We start from the raw sequence: 22,357 nt of genomic DNA on the forward strand, positions 1-22,357 counted from the left end.
TTAGGATTCGTTGGAAAGTTTGAGAGATGGGCAGACATTAGGCCATTAGATGAAGGTATTTATTTACTTTTGCTATTGATAAATTTATGTTATTTTATCAAATTTTTGAAATGTTAAAATTAGAATGCAACCTAATTATGGTGGTAACCAAAGTGTGAATAAGTTATTCTGAGAGTTTTCTTGGTGGAGCAATTTGTATTTCAAATTATGATTAATTAGATTTTGACTAAATTAAGTGAAAGAATATTAGTCATGGGATATTATTGTGTAACGTAATTATTTTAGAAGTTTAACTTGATATCACTGTGGATATTGCCTCTAGTTCAAGTTAATTATTTTGGTGGCAAGTTAAGGTTCATTTCTAAAAAGTTGTTTAAAGTTTAGACTAGAAAATATTTTATAATATTCATTGAAATATTAACTCTGTGATTTGGAAATAGTTTCTGATGGTTTTCCTTATTAAGGAGAATTTTAATGTCAAAGAAAAGTATAGTATTTTTTATTTTGTTTGATATGGATATCATTGTGTTATTAGTAAATTTTCTAAGTCCAGTAGATTTACAAGATCCCGAAATATTTGTATTCCAAATAAAAATATTTTACTTATTTGAGGAGTTAATCTCAATGTAAAATCATAGAGATTATATCTTAGTAGAATTTCTTGTAAATCTTTGAACCAGATCATTAGATTCTTGTGAGTTAAATATTTATAAATCAAGGCCATGAGTTGATTATGGATTTTGTATCACCATATGAGAAAAGCAAGTGTGATATCGTGAGAGGCCCAAATGAGTTTAGCCTAAAAGAAAAGATTCAGAATGATTGAGTAAGCTCCTGAGTAAGTTAATCTAGAATCTTTTAATCGAAGCTTGGAATAAATATCAACTTATATAATGGAATTGTCAAGGGAAACTAGAATTGGCTTAGTTCAAATTTGGATCTAGAATATGATTACTTGATCATATGATGGTACAAATACGGCAACTTTCTCAAGCATTAATCATGACCTAGTGTACTTGGGAAGCAAGGATAAAATTTTGCTTGGATATAAAAAAAAAATGTTGATAATCTGGGATCATTAAGAAATTTTGGAGAATATTGATCAGAGTTGCGCAGCGAAAGTATGATGGACTGAGTAAATTTTAACTGGCCAAAAATATTGACTGTGTTTTGGTAACATGTTATGATGAAAGACTATATTGTTCAATAATGAATGATTTTATTAATAAGAGAATGTGAATACTATTGATTCTCTGGTCAATCATGATATGATTATGTTATCTCTTGGATAGACTTTACTATTTTTGGGTATGCTAAGAAAATAATAATAATAATAATAATTTGAGCGTATCATGACTCGGGTTAGTTGATTGTTGACCAAATATGGTCTAATTTGTTAAGTATCTAAATAAACCATGCATTATTTGCTCCCATCTTATGATTTATAAGTTTAAGTTAAAAGCTTTGTGGCATATTGAATCATGGTATCAATACTTTGCCTTCTCAGACATGCTTTTATGATTTGATGCAAATCATTTTTGAGATAGACCGTTGCTATCTAATGATCATCACTACATGTTCATTTTGTGAATTACATTTCTAGCCATTTAATGATTTGACTCTAAGGTTGGTCATTATCCTTTGAGGGATCAGCACACTACCATGACAAGTGTATGAGATCTATTTCATTTCAAGTTCTATCCCAAACACAACTAATTTTAATCAATCATATTGTGAATCGATTTTGATCTGATCTTGAGTCAACATGCACCAAGATGATAATTTCAATCTGAGAATTCAGTTAGTCACTTATCTAGTGCTAATCTTGCGAGTGTATATGAAAGTTTTGATAATTGATTCAAAGTTATCTATCACATTGATTTTTATCGAGAAGAATGAGATCTTGGATTTATATTATTTAATAGGCTGAGCATTTCTAAATTTGAAAGGCATAGATCTCTCAAATTTCGAGGACGAAATTTTTAAGGAGGAGAGAATGTGAGATACGGGGCTGAAGTCGGCAGCCACAACCGACTTCAACCCCATTCCCCTTTTGGAAGGGGCCAGAGCAAGGGATCGCAGACGCGATCCCCTCTAGCTTTCTTCGGGCGCAGCAAGGGCGGGGTGCCACGGGCGTTACGTGGCAGCCTCGCAGTCGTTCCGCAGCCACCCCGCAGCTGCACGAGCGGCCGTTGATTTCGCCCAACCGCCGCAATTTTCGCGGCGGAAAGCCCTTGAAATAGGGTTATAAAACCCCCATTTCCTCCTCCCTTGGATCCTCCACCGAGCACCTCCTATCCTTTCCCCCCTCTCTTCCCTGCTTTTCCTCCTCCTCCGGTGACCGCGTGCGCCACCCCAACCAAGCTTCTCCACCCTAGGTCATCTTCTTCCTTGGATTTTTTTTGGTTCCCTCTGCTTCCCCTGTTTTGAGATCTAGTTTGGCCATTGGAAACCCCACCGCCGTCGTCGCTGCTAGCTGCCGGATCGAACCACCTGCGGTCGGGATCCGCCGCCTCCGTCGACCGCCGGTAAGCCTCTTCTTCTTGTTATTCATTCTATTGCCAAATAGCTTTGATTCTTCCCTTTGTTTTGGCCCCAAACCGAGACCAAGCTCGGTTGTTCTCGACCCCGACCACCGCAACGGCCACCGGCCGTCACTGCGGTTGGCTGGCCGTCGACCGGACGACGGCCTCCGCCATCCAGGCTGGTCGCCTAGACCCCACCCCCGGTCCTTTCTTCCTCTTCTTTTTCTTGTCCGTGGGGGTTTGGGGAAGAAGAAGGGCCCTGTTCACGGGCCCTATTCACTGCGGGCCCAACTTAGGCCTGGTTCGAACCCAAAACCCGAAAAAAGGAAAAAAAAAACCCAAAACCCGAAACTCAGTTCAGACCAGCAACCCGAAACCCAGTTCAGACCCGAAACCCGAACCCGTTTGGCCAATAAATAGAATTTTGTTGTGAAGCCCTGGACAGTATATTATTTCACAAAAGAGCCTTCTACAATTTATGTTTGTTCCCTATAAGAAAGATTATTAAATAAGGATCCCTAAATATATTTGATTGGTTCCTCCACTAAAGTTTTATTATAGAACAGTACCCTATAATTAAGTATTAGTCCCTGCAATGAATTGTGTTGCATAAATAATCCATTAGAGACCAACTTTGAGGGCCCTATTAGGCCAAGTCTATGCAGGCCCATTGGGTCGTGTCCGATATGGGCCCTATCGGGCCATGCCTACTATGGACCAACTTTGGGCCCTATTGTACCGTGCCCAGTAGTATTATTTTTGGATTTTGCTTAGCTCTGAAATTAACAAGAGATTAATTAAATTTAAATAGGTGAACCTGATCCGCCAATCTAAAGTAGGAATTAAGCGAGAAGAGGTAAGTAACTTAATGCTTCAAAGTGCATTTTTCAAATTATTTAGTAAAATAACTATTAGTGGATTAAATTTCGAAATATGATTTGTATTTAGTAAAATGGGTCTGGCATGTCTAAATTTTATCTGAAAATTTTATTATATGCTCTGAAATCCATAAACTATGACTGAAAAATTTATGAAATATGTTATATATATATATATGCATTCTCAGCATGGCTATGATCTGTTCTGTTCTGTTCTGGCCCCGCCAATGAGAATTATATGTTGGACCTATCGACTTGTAATCTGTGAGGAACCGGTTTCGACAACGCGCCACCGGTGATTAGAATAGTGGTTTCTGGACACCGTTGCCACCGGTGACTAACAATAATGGTTTCTGAAACTCTGTGCAACCCATGCCACTGGGTTACGTGGCCGTAGCCTATTATGTTGAGATTATGGTATCAGAGTTTTTGGAAAAATGATAATAAATTTTGATTATAGTAAAACGATGTTATTTTTGATTTATTCCAGTCATTATCCTATATTTTGATCTGATATTCTCTGACCCCACTTTGGAGTATTTTGTTGCTTACTAGGCTGGTATAGCTCATTATTTTATTTTCTCTATTTTTTCAGATCCAGAGACTTGATCGCACGGGATTGGGCAGTGCGTTAGATTTTTCGATTATTTCTTCAGTTATTAACATTTTAGATTACCTTGGACATTTGAATGATGCTAGCAAATGTTATTTTGAAATTTTGTAAGACTGCTTTTGACCAACTTAAATAATTATGTCATCTTTAAACATTTGTGATTGCTTTGATATGATCTGCTGCCTTGCACGCCTTTGCGGCCCGCCGTGCGGGCGTGCGGCGTCTGCTGCGCCTCGGGCTCGGGGCGTGACACTTGGTTTCTTCGCTACCTTCAAGACAGAACCGACTGGGAGGAAAACATTCTTTGCGTTTCCTCAGCTTGGGAGAAATCGGAACGCCCTTTGATCTCCCCATGTGAAGAACACCGCCCACCGCAGCAGAAAATATCACCTGAGCTCTGATACCAATTGTTGCCCAAATCACTGGACACAATGATGCAGAACAATACGAAGAATTGAGAGAGGAAGAGAAAGAAGAAATCAAACACAAGAATTTTACCTGGTTCGGCAATGTACCTACGTCCATGGGAGCGAAACGGCTGTAACTTTCACTATCTCACAAATAACTAGGGCTACAAGATATTTATAGTTAAACCCTAGCCCCAGTGTCCCAACTCTTATCAGCATTCCTGTTAGAATAAAACACTACATAATTATTCCAAAGATAAATATATCCCATGTACCACTCAAATAAGAATACCACTTAATATGAGCTACTTACTCTTAACATGAAGATAATCTACTGAGCACTAATTTTTGTTTTGACACTGTTCAAAATATGCTTATGTAACAAAGAGGACATTAAGAAAAACTTTGACCGGAAGTTAGAAAAATTAGAAATGTTCTCAATTTTTAATAAGGAAAAATTCCTGCTTGAAAAAGATGATCTGTAAAACATGTTCGACTGATCTATGAATATCATAGAAGTATCTTTGGCATATATAAGATTTTTTAAACTAGAAAAATATAATCATAAAACAGAAAAACTGGAGAAAAAATTAGGAAAACTGTCTAAAATCTAACACTAGCATAACAAATGGATAACTAGATCTAAGAAACAAGGAAAGTAGAAAAGAAGAAAGAAATGATGAATCAGCAACAATTGTCTAATTATTAGGTGTATCTTAATTTCTAGGAAACTGGAGATTTAATAAAATTATCTATGAGCACCTGAAGTTCTGATTCTAGAGATGTAAGAATAGTTGCAGGAATGATTCCTTTAATTCCTCCTCCATCAATGCTGAGAATAGTGATTACGTTTCCATAGGTTGGGGCCTGTATCTGACTGATGGATTTTGATTTTTGCATGATTGTTGAGCTGTTGCTGATCAACAATAAGGGAACTACTTTGGGGACACAAAAGTTTTAAGTGATCCAAGTAGGGATAGGTAGAAGTTTAAATAGACTTCGGCATCACTACAAAAGAAAGGAAATCTCCCGACGCTTTTTTTGGTCTATACCGACGCTTATAAGCGTCGGCGAATTCCCAGCCCACGCTTCCCAAAGCGTGGCTCAGACGTCGGGCAGGTGGGCGTGGGTCGGGTTTAACCCGACGCGTTTAAAAGCGTCGTTGGTCTATGCCGACGCTTTTAAGCGTCGTTCCTTTTATCATACGCCGACGCTTATAAGCGTCGGCGAGAGGGGTTGCTTTTCCCGACGCTTTTAAGCGTCGTTTCTTCTATCAGACTCTGGGGAGAAGGGTTGGTAACTACGGGTTTAGGCCGACGCTTAAAAGCGTCGTTACAGGCTTGCTTTTCCCGACGCTTTTAAGCGTCGCTACTTATATCCTATCAGTCTTTTAATCTCCAATCCTCGCCACCCACCCAGCTCCTGTCTCTCTCTCCACCCCCTTTGAAACCCTCCCAAGTCCCCACCCCACCTCTCATCCACTCCATCCCAATCCTCGCCACCCACCCAGCTCCCGTCTCTCTCTCTCTCTCTCCACCCCCTTTGAAACCCTCCCAAGTCCCCACCCCACCTCTCATCCACACCATCCCAATCCTCGCCACCCACCCAGCTCCCGTCTCTCTCTCTCTCTCTCTCTCTCTCTCTCTCCTTTTTTTTTTTTTTGCTGAAACTCTCTCTGTCTCTCTCTGCCTTTGGTCTCGTGTGGAGAGTATCCAAGCTTTTCGCTGGGGCTTTTCGCTGGAGAAGGCCTTGCTGGGGCTTTTCGCTGCAGTGACACTCGCCATCGCCGTGTCCAAGCTTCGGGGGAAGCGCTTCGGCGACGACCTCAACCCTCCAAATCTGACAGCCCTCACCAAAGCTTCGGCGACATCTTCCTCCTCCGCATGGGCCAGCGGAACCTCGTCGTGGTCTCATCCCCCGAGATGGCGTCGAGTTCGGCTCCCACACCCGCAACGCCATTCTTCGACATCTTCACCGGCAAAGGCCAGGACATGGTCTTCACCGTCTACGGCGAGCATCTTGGCGAAGGCGGTGGTGGGGATGATGGCGAAGACACGGCGCATCAGGCCGTGGGCTCGGCACTTGGACGCCAAGCCCAGCGCCTTCTTCAGGACCAGCATCTCCATTCTCCACCTCCGCCCTCCTAATTCCCCACCACCACTCGTTGATCCGCCGATGTGGGGCTAAATCGTTCATTTAATTGATTTTATTTAACTGAAATCGAGAAAAAGCAATGAGGAGCGGAGGGGAGGGGGGTGCGGCCTCTGATTCAAAATGGCCTCCGACGACGCTTTCGAGCGTCGGCTTTTTTAAAATTTTCGACGACGCTAATTAGCGTCGTCTTAGCCCACGAAGCGTCGTTTACTGCCGACGTTTTTTTAAACCGTGGACAAACTGTGGTGCTAGACCAAAAATTGCCGACGCTTGTGACAAGCGTCGGCAAAAAAGCGTCGGTAAAACCCATTTTTTTAGTAGTGCATACATGAGAAGGTAGATGTTTAAATAGACTTGGGCATACATGAGACGTTCCTAATATTCTTCTTTGGAGTGCTAGTCCAACATCGTACTTCGATAATTTGAAATCAGCATGTGGTCATATGGCATGCCTCCGTTGAATGATTTAATACGTGAAGGTGGCTCGTCAAAGTACGTACGTATCATGATTTGTACCAAAAAAAAAACGGGACGTATCATGATTCATTGCATAGAATAGAATAGTTGGATTAGCTCTTTTAGAGAATTGTTGGTGAGAGAAACGATATTGATTGTTAGGTGGCTTTGTTGCGCTGAATTTTAAAATCTTTCAATAGTTGACCGAAGAAGAATTAAGAATGATTCCAAATGAGGGCATAAATACAAATTACAATTGAAAGAAGCCTTTTTATTTGATTATATTAGGCCTTCAGAACAATAAACATCATACGAAGCATACTTAATGACGTTGCTAAGCTGAAACTTAACAAGTATACGTACCTTTATGTGGGTTTTGATCTCTACACTTTATTAATGGTAAAATTTAGTATGGAAGAAACTTGTTCACAGTCAAGTGATATAATAGGGGGGCGGCCGATGGTTTTATTGGAAATTTGGTTTTCAATGATGCATATAAGTGTTGTCCTGGAGCAAAGACTATGACGACGCTCATTAGTGTCGTCTATTGTCTACGCTTTTTAAAAGCGTGGACAATTTTGGCACTAAATTGAAAATTGCTGGCGCTTGTAAAAAGCATCGGTAAAACTGACTTTTTCTATAGTGAAGGTACTTGTTCATATATAGTCAAGTGATCTAATAGTGTTTCCTAATTTTCTTTTAAGATGGAGAATGGTAACGTACTGAAATATCTGAATACCACTACTTCTATAAATTTAATCTACAGTTAAACCTAAAGCATACAAAAAGTAAACCAGGAAACAACCATAATGACTTTACCTAGCAAATTCTTGTCTTCTAAATTTTTGTTTATCTAGAATATGATTTTCCAAAAATTTATTATCATCAATAAATAAATCATATGTTGATTTTGTTATACCTCAGATCCGGAATATGACATGGCCGTGCCACTGATAGGTACAGCCCACGAAAATATGAAGCTAACATTACTTTTAGCTTTCAAATCCATCACAACAAAATATAACAATTAAATGTCTAATTTTATCATCTATTAAATAAAATCAATATTTGTTCAAAACGTCTAAATCCAACATCAATACCCAAACACATTACCCACAATATTCAAAAAATCATTACCTGCAAATTTATGGTCAGTACTAAAATTCTTTTACAAAATTGCCAAGCTTTCTAGCACGAATTCTAAGCCTGAACCAACCTTCGTCTCTACTGATTTTATTTGCTTAGAGAGAAAAAAATAAAAATAGATCTATATGAGCGACACAACTCAGTAAGTAAATCTTTCACTACCTTACTAGATCAAGCATAAGTTTTCCATGTCAATGCATCATTTATGAAAAATAACAGATATTTCTAAATAAGCATTTCATAATACAGTATATTAAAAACAGGTCATAAAGCAAATCATGCATTAACAAAGCATCCATCTTTAATAATCATAGTGCCAAGTTTATATTACATATAAATTTGTAAATCATTCTTCAAGTCATGTAATCCTATCATGGATCAAAACATTGCTCACAGATATTTCTGCTATGGTCATTATAACCCATGAAAGGGCCATTTTCATAATTGATAAAATATCATCGTTCATATTCGTTACCAACTTTAATCCGTTGGCAGAGAATCGTTTTCGTTAGATGCTAGCTCTAAGGTGTCGATTGACCCCTATTTTTAGAGGTGGTTATAGCAATATGAGAACCTTTGAAAAACTTACATCTTTTTCTTAAAATATACATATAAATAGGTGAAAAATACTAAATAGCATGATCAGATTCATATTTCATAATGAAAGTATTTTTATCAAAATATTCATAAAACTATTTTTCATAATAAAACATGTTTTTCATAACACATACGCTTGTCCATAATTTTAAGAAAAACATATATTTCTACAAGCAAATTTTATACACAAAAAATATGATCATTTGAAAAATAATAAGGAGTGCATACCTCTTCCATCTTAAGATATGCTTGTGGAAATATGCTTTATTACCTCTTCCATGTTTGTGGAAATATAAGTTTTCTAAAGACTCTTAGATTGCTATGGCTGGCTCTAGAAATGGAGGTCAATCGATACCTTGGAGCTAGCATCCAACGAAAACAACCCTCTACTAATGGGTTAAAATTGGTAAAGAATATAAACTATGATATCTTGTCGATTACGAAAATAGCCCTGTTATGGGTTATAGTGATCATAGCATGAATATCTGTGAGTAATATTTTGATCCATGATAAAATTGCATGACATGAAGAACGATTTACGAATTTAATTACTATATAAATTTGGCACTATGTTTATAAAGATTGATGATTTATTCATGCATGATTTGCTTTATGACCTATTTTTAATATATTGTATTATGAAATGCTAATTTTGAAATATCTGCTATTTTTCTTAAATGATGCATTGACATGAAAAACTTATGCTTGATCCAGTAAGGTAGTAAAATATTTACTTACTGCGCTGTGTCACTCATATACCTCTATTTTTATTTTTTTCTCTCTCCAGACAAATAGAATTAGTAGGGACGAATGTTAGTCTAGGCTTGGAGTTTGCGCTAGCAAGCTTAGCATTTTTTTAGAAGAATTTTAGCATTAACCATAAATTGGTAGCTAATAATTTTCTGATTGTTGAAGGTGAAGGATTTGGATATTGATGTTGGATTTAGATGCTTTGAACCAACATTAGTTTTATTTAATGGATAATGAAATTAGATATTTAATTGTTATATTTTGTTGTGATAGATTTGAAATCTAAAAGTAATGTTTTTTTCATGTTCTTGTGGGCTATATCCCTCAGTGGCACGGCTATGTCATATTCCGGATCTGAAATATGACAATAATAGTATTAGAGCAAACTCGGCTCATAATTTATGTGGACTATAGGACATTGCAACACGAGTTCATGGAAGCTGACCACGTGCCGATCGTGGTACTTGTGATTAGATTTGAATGGATTTAAACCCGTAGACTGATGAGGACGTCAGGGCTTGAATGGGGGGAGTATGTGAAGATCCGTGCGGGCATACGTTTAATCCCATTTTGATTATTCGCCGAAGAGATCATGGGTATTTATACATGACTAAGAAACTCAAAAATTACCTTCTGGCTAGTCTTTTTGGATGAGGTTCTAGGTTGTTACAGATTTAATAGCATAGCAAAATCTAACACCAAAGAGATAATGATTTATCCACTGCATATTTAAAATTGGGATAAGTAATCCACTATATACGACGGTAAATTTCATAATTAGGTTTTAGCTTTCAGCCTTACGCTGTTAAACGTAATCTGCAGATTACTTCTTTCTGTATTAAAAAAAAAAATCAGAAAATTAAGATGTGAACATAATGTAGAAGGAACCATCTGTATTAATTTTAGGATCTTTGTGCAAGCTTTTCAATTACTTGCATTCATCAAGCAGTTGTCCTGATAATCTTCAAGTGCTATTTGGTTTTCTAGACCGAGTTAGTTTTGCATGAAACAGTTGACATGTATATCTTCTGCACATTTCATTTGAAGCTAAGAAGACCAATAATTTCCTTCTCATATTTGGATTTGATTCTCAAGATACTTGGTTTTCTTCTATCTTTTTCTTTTTTATTTTGAAGATCTCTTCATCAAGGCATATTCTATCGATTCTTTGTTCTTCTTTTTGACAACTTCGTTAGCAATACAGAGAACCAAACCAATATTACCCAAGTGATATAGTTGTCAAACTTGCATTTCTTAACCTCCAAGGAGTGTTAAATTGTTTTGTATTGCAAACTCATTACATTTCAGAAAATTGAATATTTTACATACGGACACCTTTTTTAGCTAGCCTGATTATATGTCTATATTCATTTAATTGGTTAAATCAAGAGAGAGCTTTTAATTTGTATCTTCCATGGAGTTTAGGTCTTCACCTCAAACGCATATGAGTGAGAGAGAGTGAGAGTGAGTGAGAGAGAGAGAGAGAGAGAGTCCAGCTTCACCAAAACAATCATTAATACTTACACAGGACTTTTAGAATAGAATGAATGAATTATATTGCCTTTTTAAAATGTACTAATCTACAGAACTTTCCTTCTGGCAAATTTGCCTACAGTGTCGCAATGCTATTATTTCTTGAATTGCATGAATTAACTTCATCCACCATATATGAATTCGTATATTGCTTGCATACAGTGTACAATTGGCTTCTTCTCCCGTCAAGAAAGGAAAAATTTCATGGAGTTACACCGAGCGACGCACATTAATGTTTTCTGGGCATTTTCACATGCGGGGATCTTGACTCACGGAGTCCTCTTTCATGTGAAAGGAGTTTAGCAAACCTGCGAATATACACCAATTAAGTTCAACTAATCTTTTTGTCACAAATCTAAATTGTTAAAAGAAGGTAGCAACAAAACAGAAATGATTCTCTCTACCTTCTAAGAGCATCTTTGTTTGTTCCTTCTCCATTCCCTACTGTTTCAAACACACCAGTCTCCAGGTTCACCCTTGAGACTGGTTTCTTCAACAACTGCTCACCCCTCTTAACGAGATCCTGCAAGTTGTCCTTCGTGGAGACATCAACAGAAGATACAGTCCCGTTCAAAGTATCATCCTACGTTTCCATTCAAGAGAAACCATGACATATAAGGCTTCATTTATAACAAAACAAGCCACCAGTTTTTTTTTTCTTTTTTTTAATGCTTTCCTGATCACATGTTCATACCTCAATCCGAAGATAATTTGATTCAGACCGGAGGGCCTGAAAGACCACTGAAATGTGTATGTCAACCATATCAGCACTTGATTGCATAAACACATCCACCAATGGCGTGGATCCGCCACTCAGCAACCACCCCAGAACTCCCCATTTGCTAGCACGTTTTGCTGTGTACCTTTCTTCAACCTTTGCTGAACCGGTTCCTAATGATATAAGTAGAAGTTTGCGATAGTCCATAGGTCTGTAGGGGAAGTAATCTGGGTTCCCTTTGTGCACCTCCTTCGTTACTTCTCGAATCGCAATCAATGCCTGAAAGTTCACAATTAGAGAGCTTAGCATCATCAATCCATAAATCATAATCAAATTTCATCATCATGGTTTGATGCGTACATACTGGATTATTAGCAGCAACTCCTCCATCAATAAGGTGGAACTCTCTCACGTTCCCTTTGGCATCCTTGGTTTCAAAGTAATGGGCTGGGAGGTACGTGGGTGCTGCAGTAGTTCCAATGCAGATGTCCGAGAGCTGTGCATTCAGAATGCTCTTACGCTTCACCTGCAAAATTTCAGCTGGATACATAAGATTAATGGATAACCGACCAAAATGATAAGAGATAGGGCTTATCTACTTTGTTATCAGTTGGCCTAGCTTTTCTCATTTTGTTCTGAACTTTTTATCTAACCTACAGATGGAAAGCAAGATATGCACATTGTCAGCTACCCTTCAAGCACTTTGGAGTTTGGCAGTTATATATATACTGGTCATTATGATTGTTGATATCAAAAGAGCAACTAATATATTTTAAATAACACTGCTAAATCTGATTTGCTACGAAAAGCTAAGTATGTGACAGTTTTAGCCCATTTCAGGGTTCATGAAGTTCTCTAGAATAAAATATATAGTCAATAGTAAATCCCTATTACTTTAACCTTATATGAATTCTTCTTATATTTACAGGGCAACTGTGGCTTCTTTTTGACTTTGCATCTTAACTCTCTTTTGGCCTGATGATTACAGAGTCCACATCAGGTTAAAGAAATATTCACAAAATTTCATCTGCTTTCTGCCATGAATTTTTTCAGCTATTTTTTGAAGGGAAAGAAGGGGATGGACCCCTTCAGCTACCATGTCACAGTCAGATGATTTACACTTTTAGCTCCCAATCATATATTAGTATCTGTCGTCCTCTGTGCTGTAAGCAGAAGCATGGAAATGTAGATGGAGAAAATAAGATATACAGGATTAAAGAAGGATCGCACCTCATAGCTGGAGAAAATGGTAGGGTGGAGCCGCTTGATGTCAAAAGTTGGAATAACCACGTTAGTTAAGGTTTGGTGCAGTCGCATGCTTCCCAGATTTTCCCTGATAAGTTTATGAAGATATTTTCCGTTGTACCTGGGACCCCATAGAGCTCTAACCATTCGCATTATTGGAGCCAAAATTCCTCTAAAATAAGAAATTTATGAAGGTTTCTTTTTTGTCAGAAGTGGAATTTGAACCCGAAATTTATGAAGTATTAACTGGAAATTTTTATCAATTGCTAAAGAAAAGATTGGGTGGAAATATCTTTACTAATCATTTGTCATAATCATACTTACCCATATTGTGGAAATATTTTTGGGCTTTCTGCTAGGTAGAAGGATTCTATGTCTTTTGCTGCAAACAGTGGGCGATTATCTTCATCTGGTGCAGTCAACATTGCTGTCACAAGACCACCGGTGCTCGTTCCTGCAATCACATCAAAATAGTCGGCAATCCTTGCATCCTCACCATCAAGTTTCTGCACAAATCAATGAAAAAGGCCTCTTCAGTCATAGTTGTAAGGAAGAAACAGAAACAGTAATAACAGATGTGACCTAATTTAAATGTCTAAACAAGCTGAAACATCCAATGGAGAATCAAGGCAAGTACTTCTATTGCATCTCGAAGTACATCATACCTGAAGTTCCGATTCTAAGAAGCTGAGGATGACAGCAGGAATAATTCCTCTAATTCCTCCTCCATCAATGCTTAGAATGGTTATCAGATTCCCATACGTTGGGGCCTGTATTAGATTGATGTTGGATTTTGATTTTTCCATCAAGACTACTTTGTAAGTATGAATTAGGATGGAAATTCTCAACAAAAACAGTGTGCCTCTAAGAACTTTCAATTATGTACTGATAGAATTCTGCATATCAGAATGTGCTTTTATAGAAGAATAATTCATCAGTCATACTTCTGGAGTTCTGGTCCAACTAAACTATCAACTATGACCTCCATGGCTGCCTCAAGAATTTGACGGCTTTTCGTATAAGCGTGTGGTCGTCGGCCGCCAATCTATCATTATGACCATACCTCATCCACTTCCAAAATGTTCTTAATTAAGGTACAGTGTAAGATGTCACCAGAGACTTGTAGGTAGGAAACATTACATTGGAAGTTAGGTGGATTGCATGACCTTAGTTTGAATTGCTGTTAATCTATCTTTTGTTGACCAAGGAAGATCAAGTTAGCATTCCAGAAAAAGCATTTAGGAGGGTGATGAGATAGACACTTAAGCGTTCGGATCTCCAGATATTCTTGTTTCACACTGGTTAGAATATTCAAATTTGGAACATTGATTTAGCGTCGGGCACACAAGAACAAATTAATGTGTCTAGGCATCATATTGTATATGATTCAACATAAATATGCATTTCGATGCCGCCCATGTGAGCATAGAAGGAAAAAGAATCCTAAATGAATTGACACTGGATTATTACAATGAAAGAGATATGGTCGTAATTTTTCAATTTTTTCAGGAAAAAAGACGAGAGAACATTATCACCACAAATATTTTAGTTTGGTAGACCTATCAAAGAATCGGTTTAAAAATCACGTTGAGCAAAAGAAAAAAAAAATACTATTGAAATGATAATAATCCAGTTAAGTGACTTATATATCACTTTCCTCAAACTCACTAAACAGTACATAACAAAGGAAAGAGGACTCAAAACAGAATGTAGCAGTTAATTTATCTTTAGAAAACCTATAGACATGTCGTTGATTATAGATAGCACAAAGCTACTGATGAACAATGAATGATTAATACACAAAGTCTCAATGGAGTGACACATGTCAGTAGAAAATGTTGTCCCTCGTATGTGCAGACCTTTTCTCTTGCTATTTTTCAACTAAATCAGCATTGTCTTTTGCTTTTTTCTTCACATGTCAGTGATTAGCTGATGAACTTCTATTCTCAGATTTTAAATTTATATTATTATGTTGTTTGTCAGAGTAAATTTGTATATGAAGAAAGACTTGGACCAAATTATCTTGCTGTACACCCTGAATACAACAAACTAGGTAAGAAACATCAACATTGATGAGGTCAAGGGAGATCGGCCTCCGGCCCGCGTGTCCAGCGCTACGGGGGATCTGCCGCCCTTCGACCTCGTCCCCACCAGTCTAAATAGCGGAAGCGACTGCTTCTCCTTAAAGGTATTGTCCGCTTTGAAGGAGGTTTTATAGTCTCTTTCCAACGCACGGTTTTGCCCCGCAAAAGGCGCCTCTGAAGAGAAAGGGGTAGACCCCCTCCATTTAAGGAATAAATCTCTTCACTATTTAGTCGATATGGGACTAAGTCTAGGCCTCTTTATTCTCATAACATAGCCCCCCCAGTGGGGAGGTCTGTGCCGGGGTCAAGGGGACCTGTATGGGCCACCAGTAATAAGGTCAAGGGAGATCGGCCTCCGGCCCACGTGTCCAGCGCTACGGAGGGATCTGCCGCCCTCCGACCTCGTCCCCACCAGTCTAAATAGCGGAAGCGACTGCTTCTCCTCAGAAGTATTGTCTGTTTTGAAGGGGATTTCATAGTCTCTTCCCAACATATGGTTTTTTCCCGCAAAAAGCGTCTCTGAAGAGAAAGAGGTAGCCCACCTCCATTTAAGGAACAGATCTCTCCGCTATTTAGTCGATGTGGGACTAAGTCCAGGCCCCTTTATTTCCACAACAATCATAATATTAGCTACTATTTGATACTAAAGCAGAACAAAAACATTTTTCTTCTCAAAAGGTTCTGCAAGTTCAAGGATCCACTTGTAAGTAGCATGCCCTCTGCATTCTTATCAATATATAATGTACTTATTAACTGTCTGTTAGTTCAAGAGGTGGTTTTTTTTTTCCAGGTTATCACAGCATTCAACTTTTTTTTATTTATTTATTTATTTTGGCATCTTCATTGGCACCTTCAATATGTGGCCCCTCGGTATTACAGATTCACACTCTTCTGCCTTGTAGTGCTTCTAGTAGTTTCCTCAGCATAGATTCCTTAATGTGGTGCATTGGGTGACATTTAGACTCCAAGGAGAGTCTTTGAATCTAAAACTGTCTTGAGATATCTAAATGAATGCAAGCATAAAATTGAATGCATCTATGAACAAACAAAGCTTATAAACTCTGAAGAAACAAATATACTTCAGTTGAAATATTCTAGAGTAATAACCAAACTCAAAGAGTCAAAAAATCTGATTAGTATATGATCAAAGATATGACAATGCGTTAATGTTGTTTATTGAATACTCTCCGTTTCATTGGTGATGCCTGATAACACTGACCTATGGACATCGATTCATTCAAGTGACAGGCAAAGCTAAAATCATCTGGTCGGTATCTGCATCTATATAACTCAATTCCGATCTCTGCTGATTATTTTACAAATAAGATCATTCAACATGGGTATTTTCTTTCCTTATTAAACAACATTGGATCTGTATTCGTTTTAATTCTACACTATCAGTATGTTACCAGAGCATGTGTTTCTCTTTCATCTTCATTCTACAATGACCATACCATCTCAACAAGGAGTCTTCCAACCTAATCTGTTGGTTAGAGAAGTAGTTAATTTTTCAATGAGGAAAAGATAGAAATCTCAGCATTACCTTCCCAAAAATGGTGATTTGTCCAAGTTCATGAAATAGAAAATGTTCAGACTCATGTATCTAATCAAGTTCATCAAAAAGAATATGTTAAAGCACATTTTTCTACTACTGAAATCATTAGTGTTGAGCTAGTTTCAGAGCATAATGTTATTTTGGAAGCGGGATAATCTTGCAGTTGATAATAGCGCAAGTGTGATAGCTGAATGTGCACAATTAGGACACCAACCTGAAAATGGAAAAGAGCATTCTGTTGATGCTGATGCAGTAGCGTTCAGTTACAAGTGGAGATCACAAGAACACAGGCACTCGTCCAATCGAAGAGAAGGCTACTAGCAATGTGAGAATTGGGCCCGAATGGGCTGAAGTCGGCAGCCCCAGCCGACTCCAGCCCTTGGCCCAAAACAGAAGCGGAACAGGGGATCGCGATCGCCTGCTCCGCCTTCCTCGGGCGAGATGGGGCGGAGGCGCCGCGGCCGTTCCGCGGCAGCCCCGAGGCCGCTAGGAACGGCCGCCGATCGTGCTCAACCTCCGTGGGAATCACGGCGGTGAACGAGCCACAACCCCATTCGGAAACCTCTATAAAAACTCCCCTCCCTCTGCCATCGATCCACCGCCGCGCCTTCACCTCCCTCCTCCTCCTTCTCCGGTGGCGGGCGTGCCATCCCGACCGAGAACCGCCGCCGAAAACTCCCTCTTCTCCCTCTATGCCGTCCGAGTGCCCTGTTTTCTTTGATTTCCCCTCGTCGCCGGAAGCGCAGCCGCCGCCGCCGCTTGACCGCCGGATCGAGCCACCCTCGGCCGAGATCCTCCCCTCCGTCGACTCGCCGGTGAGCTCCCCTTCTCCTTACTTTTCTTTTCTTAGATAATCTATTCTGGACCAAACCGAGAATGCTCTCGGTCTTCTTCCACCGTCGGCCATTTGCCACTTCCGCCGGACGCCACCGCGGTCGCCGCCGCTTCCGTCGCCGGCTCCACAATGCCGGACCTTCCGGCATCACCTCTCTCTCTTCCTTCTCTTCCCCTTCCTCCCTGCTTCCTAGTTCACGGGATGAAAAACATCATTTGGGCCGTCATTGGGCCATGTTCATCCAATTCGGGCCGGTTCACTGGGCCTGCTTGGCATTGCCATTATGGGCCAAACTTAGCCCAATTCAGCCATTTTAGGCTCTATTGGGCCGCGCATATTATGGGCCAAATTTGGGCCCAGTTCAGTCATTTTGGGCCTCGTTGGGCATATCCATCGTGGGCCTAGTTCGGGCCCTGTTTATTCTGTTGGGTCATGTCTATTGTAGGTCGTGTACCTTTTGGGTCGTGGTGGCCCTGTTCACCATGTTGGGTCGTGTCCATTGTGGGCCGAGTTCGGTTCCTGTTCACCCTATTGGGGCCGTGTCCATTGTGGGTCATATTCATTTGGGCCTTGTTCATCTATTGTGGGACGTGTCCATTGTGGACCGTATTTATTTTAGGCCTTGTTCACCCATTGTGGGTTGTGTTTATTTTGGGCTTTGATCAGTGATTTTGGGCTCTGCTTATCTATTGTAGGCCGAGTCCGTTCATTTTGGACTAGATACATTGATTGATCCAGGTCGACTCGGGCAAAATTTCTCTTTTCTTATTTTGGTCAAATCGAACTAAATAGGCCAAGTTTATAATTGAACCTAACTGGATGGATCAGGCCCAAAAGCTTAACTAGCCTTAAATCATGTGTCTCTTCTCAGCAAGCCCATATTCTGACTAGATCTAGACCTTTCCCTTAATGGTTGATCCAAACCACTCGGACCGAGCCTAATACTAGGATCAAACTAAATTCAGACCCGAGCTGAGATTCCCTCTCCTCCTTTTTCTTCCTCTAGACAAGCTTGGGGATCATAGTATAAGCCATGTTCTTCTTGTAGCTCGGATCCAAGTTGACTCAATTTAAAAACCCCGAACTACTCGGTACCTCGGCAGTTGACCAACCATTACTTTAGTCCCAACTAGATTTACCTTTATTTAACCCATTGAATCCTCCTAGCTCAGACTGACCTGAGCAGTTGGGCACTATCACCCAACTAACTTGATCTGGGGGCATTAGACCGTAGTATTCATTTTTGACTTTTCAAATTATATTAAAATTTATAATATATTAATGATATTAAAAAGGTGTATCTGACACGTCTGCCTAAAGTGGGATTTAAAACGAAAAGAGGTAACCTAATACTTCAAAGTGTATTTTCTAAATTATTTGACAAAATAATAATTAGTTGATTAAATTCTGATATTTTGTTTTGTACTTAGTAGAACGGGCAGGCATGTTAATAATTATTTTAAAATTATGTATATATTATGAAATCTGAAAAATGTGACTGATAAATTATGAAAAATCTGTTTTGTATGTATGTATTCTCAGTGAGCAACATAATACCTCAGAGTGGGGTCAAAGCATGTCAAATATTTAATTAAAATATAAAATAATGACTGAAAAATAAATCAAAAATAAATATATTTTTTAAAATTTATTAAGTATTTTCATAAAAATTGTATTAGGATCTCAACATCAATAAGCTATTGCTATGTAACTTAGTGACATGGGTCGTACAAAGTGCCAAAAACCGTTATTATTAACCACCGGTGGCAATGGTGTCTGTTGCTGGTGGTCCAAACCGAGAACGATTGGCACAGCGGTGTGAACGGGATTCCGTCTGAGTTGCCTTGGTTGGTGTTGATTGCGCTCCACCTTCCACCGGAAAACCTGCAAGCAAGCCTCGCACCACCACTGGGGTAGTGGGGGCCCTCCGACGATCAAGTCAGAGGAGATTGGAGGAGAAGGAGAGATAATAGTAGCAAGTAGGAGAATGCTCTGGAAGTTCTTGCTTACTCCCCCCCTTCTCCCCCCAGCCACATATATACCAGGCTGGGGGTTCCTTCTGGGGGGTTGGTCATCGTGTGGTACGATGGAGTTGCCACTGACATGGCCGTTACAGGGCGTCGTGGGGCAGCGCTGGGTACGGCCATGACAGGGCGTAGTGGAGCTCCGCTTTGTACGGCTGTTACAGGAGATCGTGGAGCAGCGCCGGATACGACCGTTGCAGGGAGTAGTGGAGCAGAGGGTCGCGGCGTGCTTCAGGGGAACAGCCTGTCGTTGTCGAGAGATTGCCGACTCGGGGTCGGATTGCTGGATCAAGGGGCAGCCGACTCGGGGTCGGGCTGCGAAGCCGAAGATATCCGACTCGGGGTCGGACTGCTGGATCAAGGGGCAGCCGACTCGGGGTCGGGCTGCGAAGCCGAAGATATCCGACTCGGGGTCGGGTTACTGGATCAAGGGGCAGCTGTAGTCTTCTTGGGCGCGCGTGCCAGTCACGTGGGGCATGGTGGCTGAGTTCCCCCGTAACAGTAGCCCCCCACTTCCGAGCCTGGAACCAGAAGGGGAACGGGTGAAGGAAGTGATGCTTCGAGATTGCCGCCATCCCTCGGAGAGGCGCGCGCGCTTCGAGCTCCCCGCCTTCTTTATGGCGTATGGCGGTTGTTGCTGACCTGGCAGTCTGAGGATTTCGGCGGACATCCTTCCTTAATGGCGTCGATTCGCCTTTGGGGCGCGAGCGACCCTTCGACAGCCAGGCGTCCTCTGGCGTCACCGAGGCGTCACCCACCTTTCCGCCTATTTAACCGGGGGTCCTCCTCCGTCCGCCTTTCTCTTTACAGACATCTTCGAGTTTCTCCTTTGCGCTGCCGTCATCGCCGTCGGACTGTTCGCTTGCTCCTCCTTTGACGCTCTCGGAGCCGTTCTTCCTTCTCTTCCAGTGAGTTGCCCCATTCTTTAATTTAGGGCTCTCCATACTCTCCTTTTGTATTAGTGTACTCCAGTCGTTCCGGTCTTTTCCCCCTTCTTGACCCTGTCCTAACCGTAGATTCACTGGCCATTAGGGATGTGCGAAGTGAGAGCAGACCGCATTAAGTCGGAGTTGGTCGCCGAAGACCTAGATAGGTTCGTGGCTCGATACCACCTTCCCGAGGCCTGCAATGTTACACTCCCGGGGCCTAAGGAGAGGATGTCCCATCCTCTTCCAGGGAAGGTTGCCATCAATGAGGGCATTCTTCAGGCCGGGTTCCGCTTTCCCCCCTCGGACTTAGTCGTTCAGGTGCTTCGGGGTTTAAGAGTGGCGCCGACGCAACTGGTGCCGAACTCATGGCGCGCCCTGACGGCCTTTCAGGTTCTCTGCCGCATGCACGAGGTTCCCGCCACCCTGAATGTCTTTTGGGAATGCTACGGCCTGAGCAGCCACCCCCAGGATAAAGGGTGGTGGTGCTTTGCGGCGCGGCGAGGGTGCGGCCTCGTCAAGGAGGCTCCTACCTCCATTCACGGCTGGAAGGGGCGCTTCTTTTTCGTTGACGCAGATCCCTCTTGGGGAATCAGGGCAACCTGGGAGACGCCGATGAAGTCCCCGATTGGCCTATCGAAGTTGTCGAGGGAGGAATCCGATGGCGTCGCCGTCTTGAAGGAGTTGGTTGCCGAGGGCCGGCTCCCCCCGGTGGCTCGCCTTATTTCCGAGGATACCTTGGTGAACGTCGGTCTGAGCTCGGTCCCCGCTGACCGTGAGCCCGCCACCATTTCTTTTTTAGCTCCTTTCTCCTCTTTCGTCTCGTTCTTTCCTTCAGTTTCTCAACCTCCGACCACCTCGTCCTTTTTGCAGAGATCGACGACGTCATGCGGTTGGACAAGGCAACGGCTGTTGGTAGGACGTCCCTACTGGAAGCAGTCCGGAGGAAGAAACGAGCTCCTCCGAGCGGGGCCCCACCGGCGAAGAAGTCCCGCCGGCAGGCGACTCCGACGCCGACAGACGGGTCCGGACCCGCCGATCAGGGGGACGCCGCGGGCGCGGACTGGCAGTTGATGCTGTATCAGCCCTCCGACGCCGAGACTACCGTTTCTCCGGAGGCATCACCCGGACGCGCCCGGGATGGACGGGTTGGACGTGATCGGTCCCCAGCCCAGCATTCGACTCGGTCGGCTCCGGATGATACGAGGAGGGACGCGCCGAGGCCCCGGCCGAGCGGGACCCTGTCAATTTCAGGGGCGGTCCCCGCCCCGAGCATGGTCAGCATGACTCTTCCCCAAGCGATGGGTAAGGGTAAGGCTGCAGAACCACCGTCCGACTCCGGGGAGAAGTCGGGGTCGGCCTTCACTTTCGCCGGCGCCCGAAACCTCATCGAGACGGTGCTGCTGGAGAAGGACCGCAGGCGGGTCCGGGAGATGAGGGTCCCTGACGTTGGGGCTGCCAGCTGCGTCTGTCTCATGTCGGTGAGTGTTCTTTTGGTCGCTTTCATCATTTATAGGCTCTGTTGATCCCCGCCTGACGCCCTCGTTTTTCCTATCTCTTAGCTTGCCCAGTACATGATCCGCCTGGAGGAGTGCTACGAGGAACAGGCGAGGCTTCTGGCGAGGGCCGAGAGCCAACTGAAGGCAGTAGAGGAGGGAGGTCAGGCTGCGGCGGGGAGGACGACCAGGGACCTCGAGACGAGGCTCCAGGTGGCCGAAGAGCGGGCACTCGGCTTCGCCACCCTCGAGAAGCAACTGTTGGAGGCTCGGGAGCAACTCAAGGTTGCCTCGGGTCTCGAGGGCGAGATCAAGAAGGCGAAGGAGCGGGCCGAGAAGCAGTCCCGGAAGGCTGCCGACTACCGGGAGAGGTGGGAGAAGGCCCAGCGGTCAGCCGACAACGCCCGCAACCGGA

The 22,357-nt window shown here is 42.0% G+C and overlaps 1 protein-coding gene across 3 annotated transcripts; it reads right to left on the minus strand.

Annotated features, from left to right (window-relative positions):
• Nucleotides 1-11,057: 11,057 nt before the first annotated feature.
• LOC103724289 (patatin-like protein 2) lies at nucleotides 11,058-17,682 on the minus strand. 3 transcript variants are annotated; one of them, XM_039118315.1, is made up of 8 exons: nucleotides 16,876-17,682; nucleotides 13,688-13,792; nucleotides 13,347-13,528; nucleotides 13,008-13,194; nucleotides 12,142-12,303; nucleotides 11,754-12,056; nucleotides 11,464-11,642; nucleotides 11,058-11,367 (listed from the first exon to the last, which is right to left on the minus strand). In XM_039118315.1, exons 3-8 carry the CDS (start codon nucleotides 13,445-13,447, stop codon nucleotides 11,289-11,291), a joined length of 1,011 nt encoding a protein of 336 aa, XP_038974243.1. In that variant the 5' UTR covers nucleotides 13,448-13,528; nucleotides 13,688-13,792; nucleotides 16,876-17,682; the 3' UTR covers nucleotides 11,058-11,288. The 3 variants fall into 3 exon arrangements, with proteins under 3 accessions (XP_038974243.1, XP_038974244.1, XP_008813724.2); XM_039118316.1 differs by lacking the exon at nucleotides 13,688-13,792; XM_008815502.4 differs by lacking the exon at nucleotides 16,876-17,682 and having other exon boundaries at nucleotides 13,688-16,850.
• Between the last annotated feature and the right edge of the window lie 4,675 nt (nucleotides 17,683-22,357).

This window comes from Phoenix dactylifera, unplaced genomic scaffold (genome assembly GCF_009389715.1).
Source record: "Phoenix dactylifera cultivar Barhee BC4 unplaced genomic scaffold, palm_55x_up_171113_PBpolish2nd_filt_p 000333F, whole genome shotgun sequence".
In the NCBI taxonomy this organism is placed as follows: Eukaryota; Viridiplantae; Streptophyta; class Magnoliopsida; order Arecales; family Arecaceae; genus Phoenix; species Phoenix dactylifera.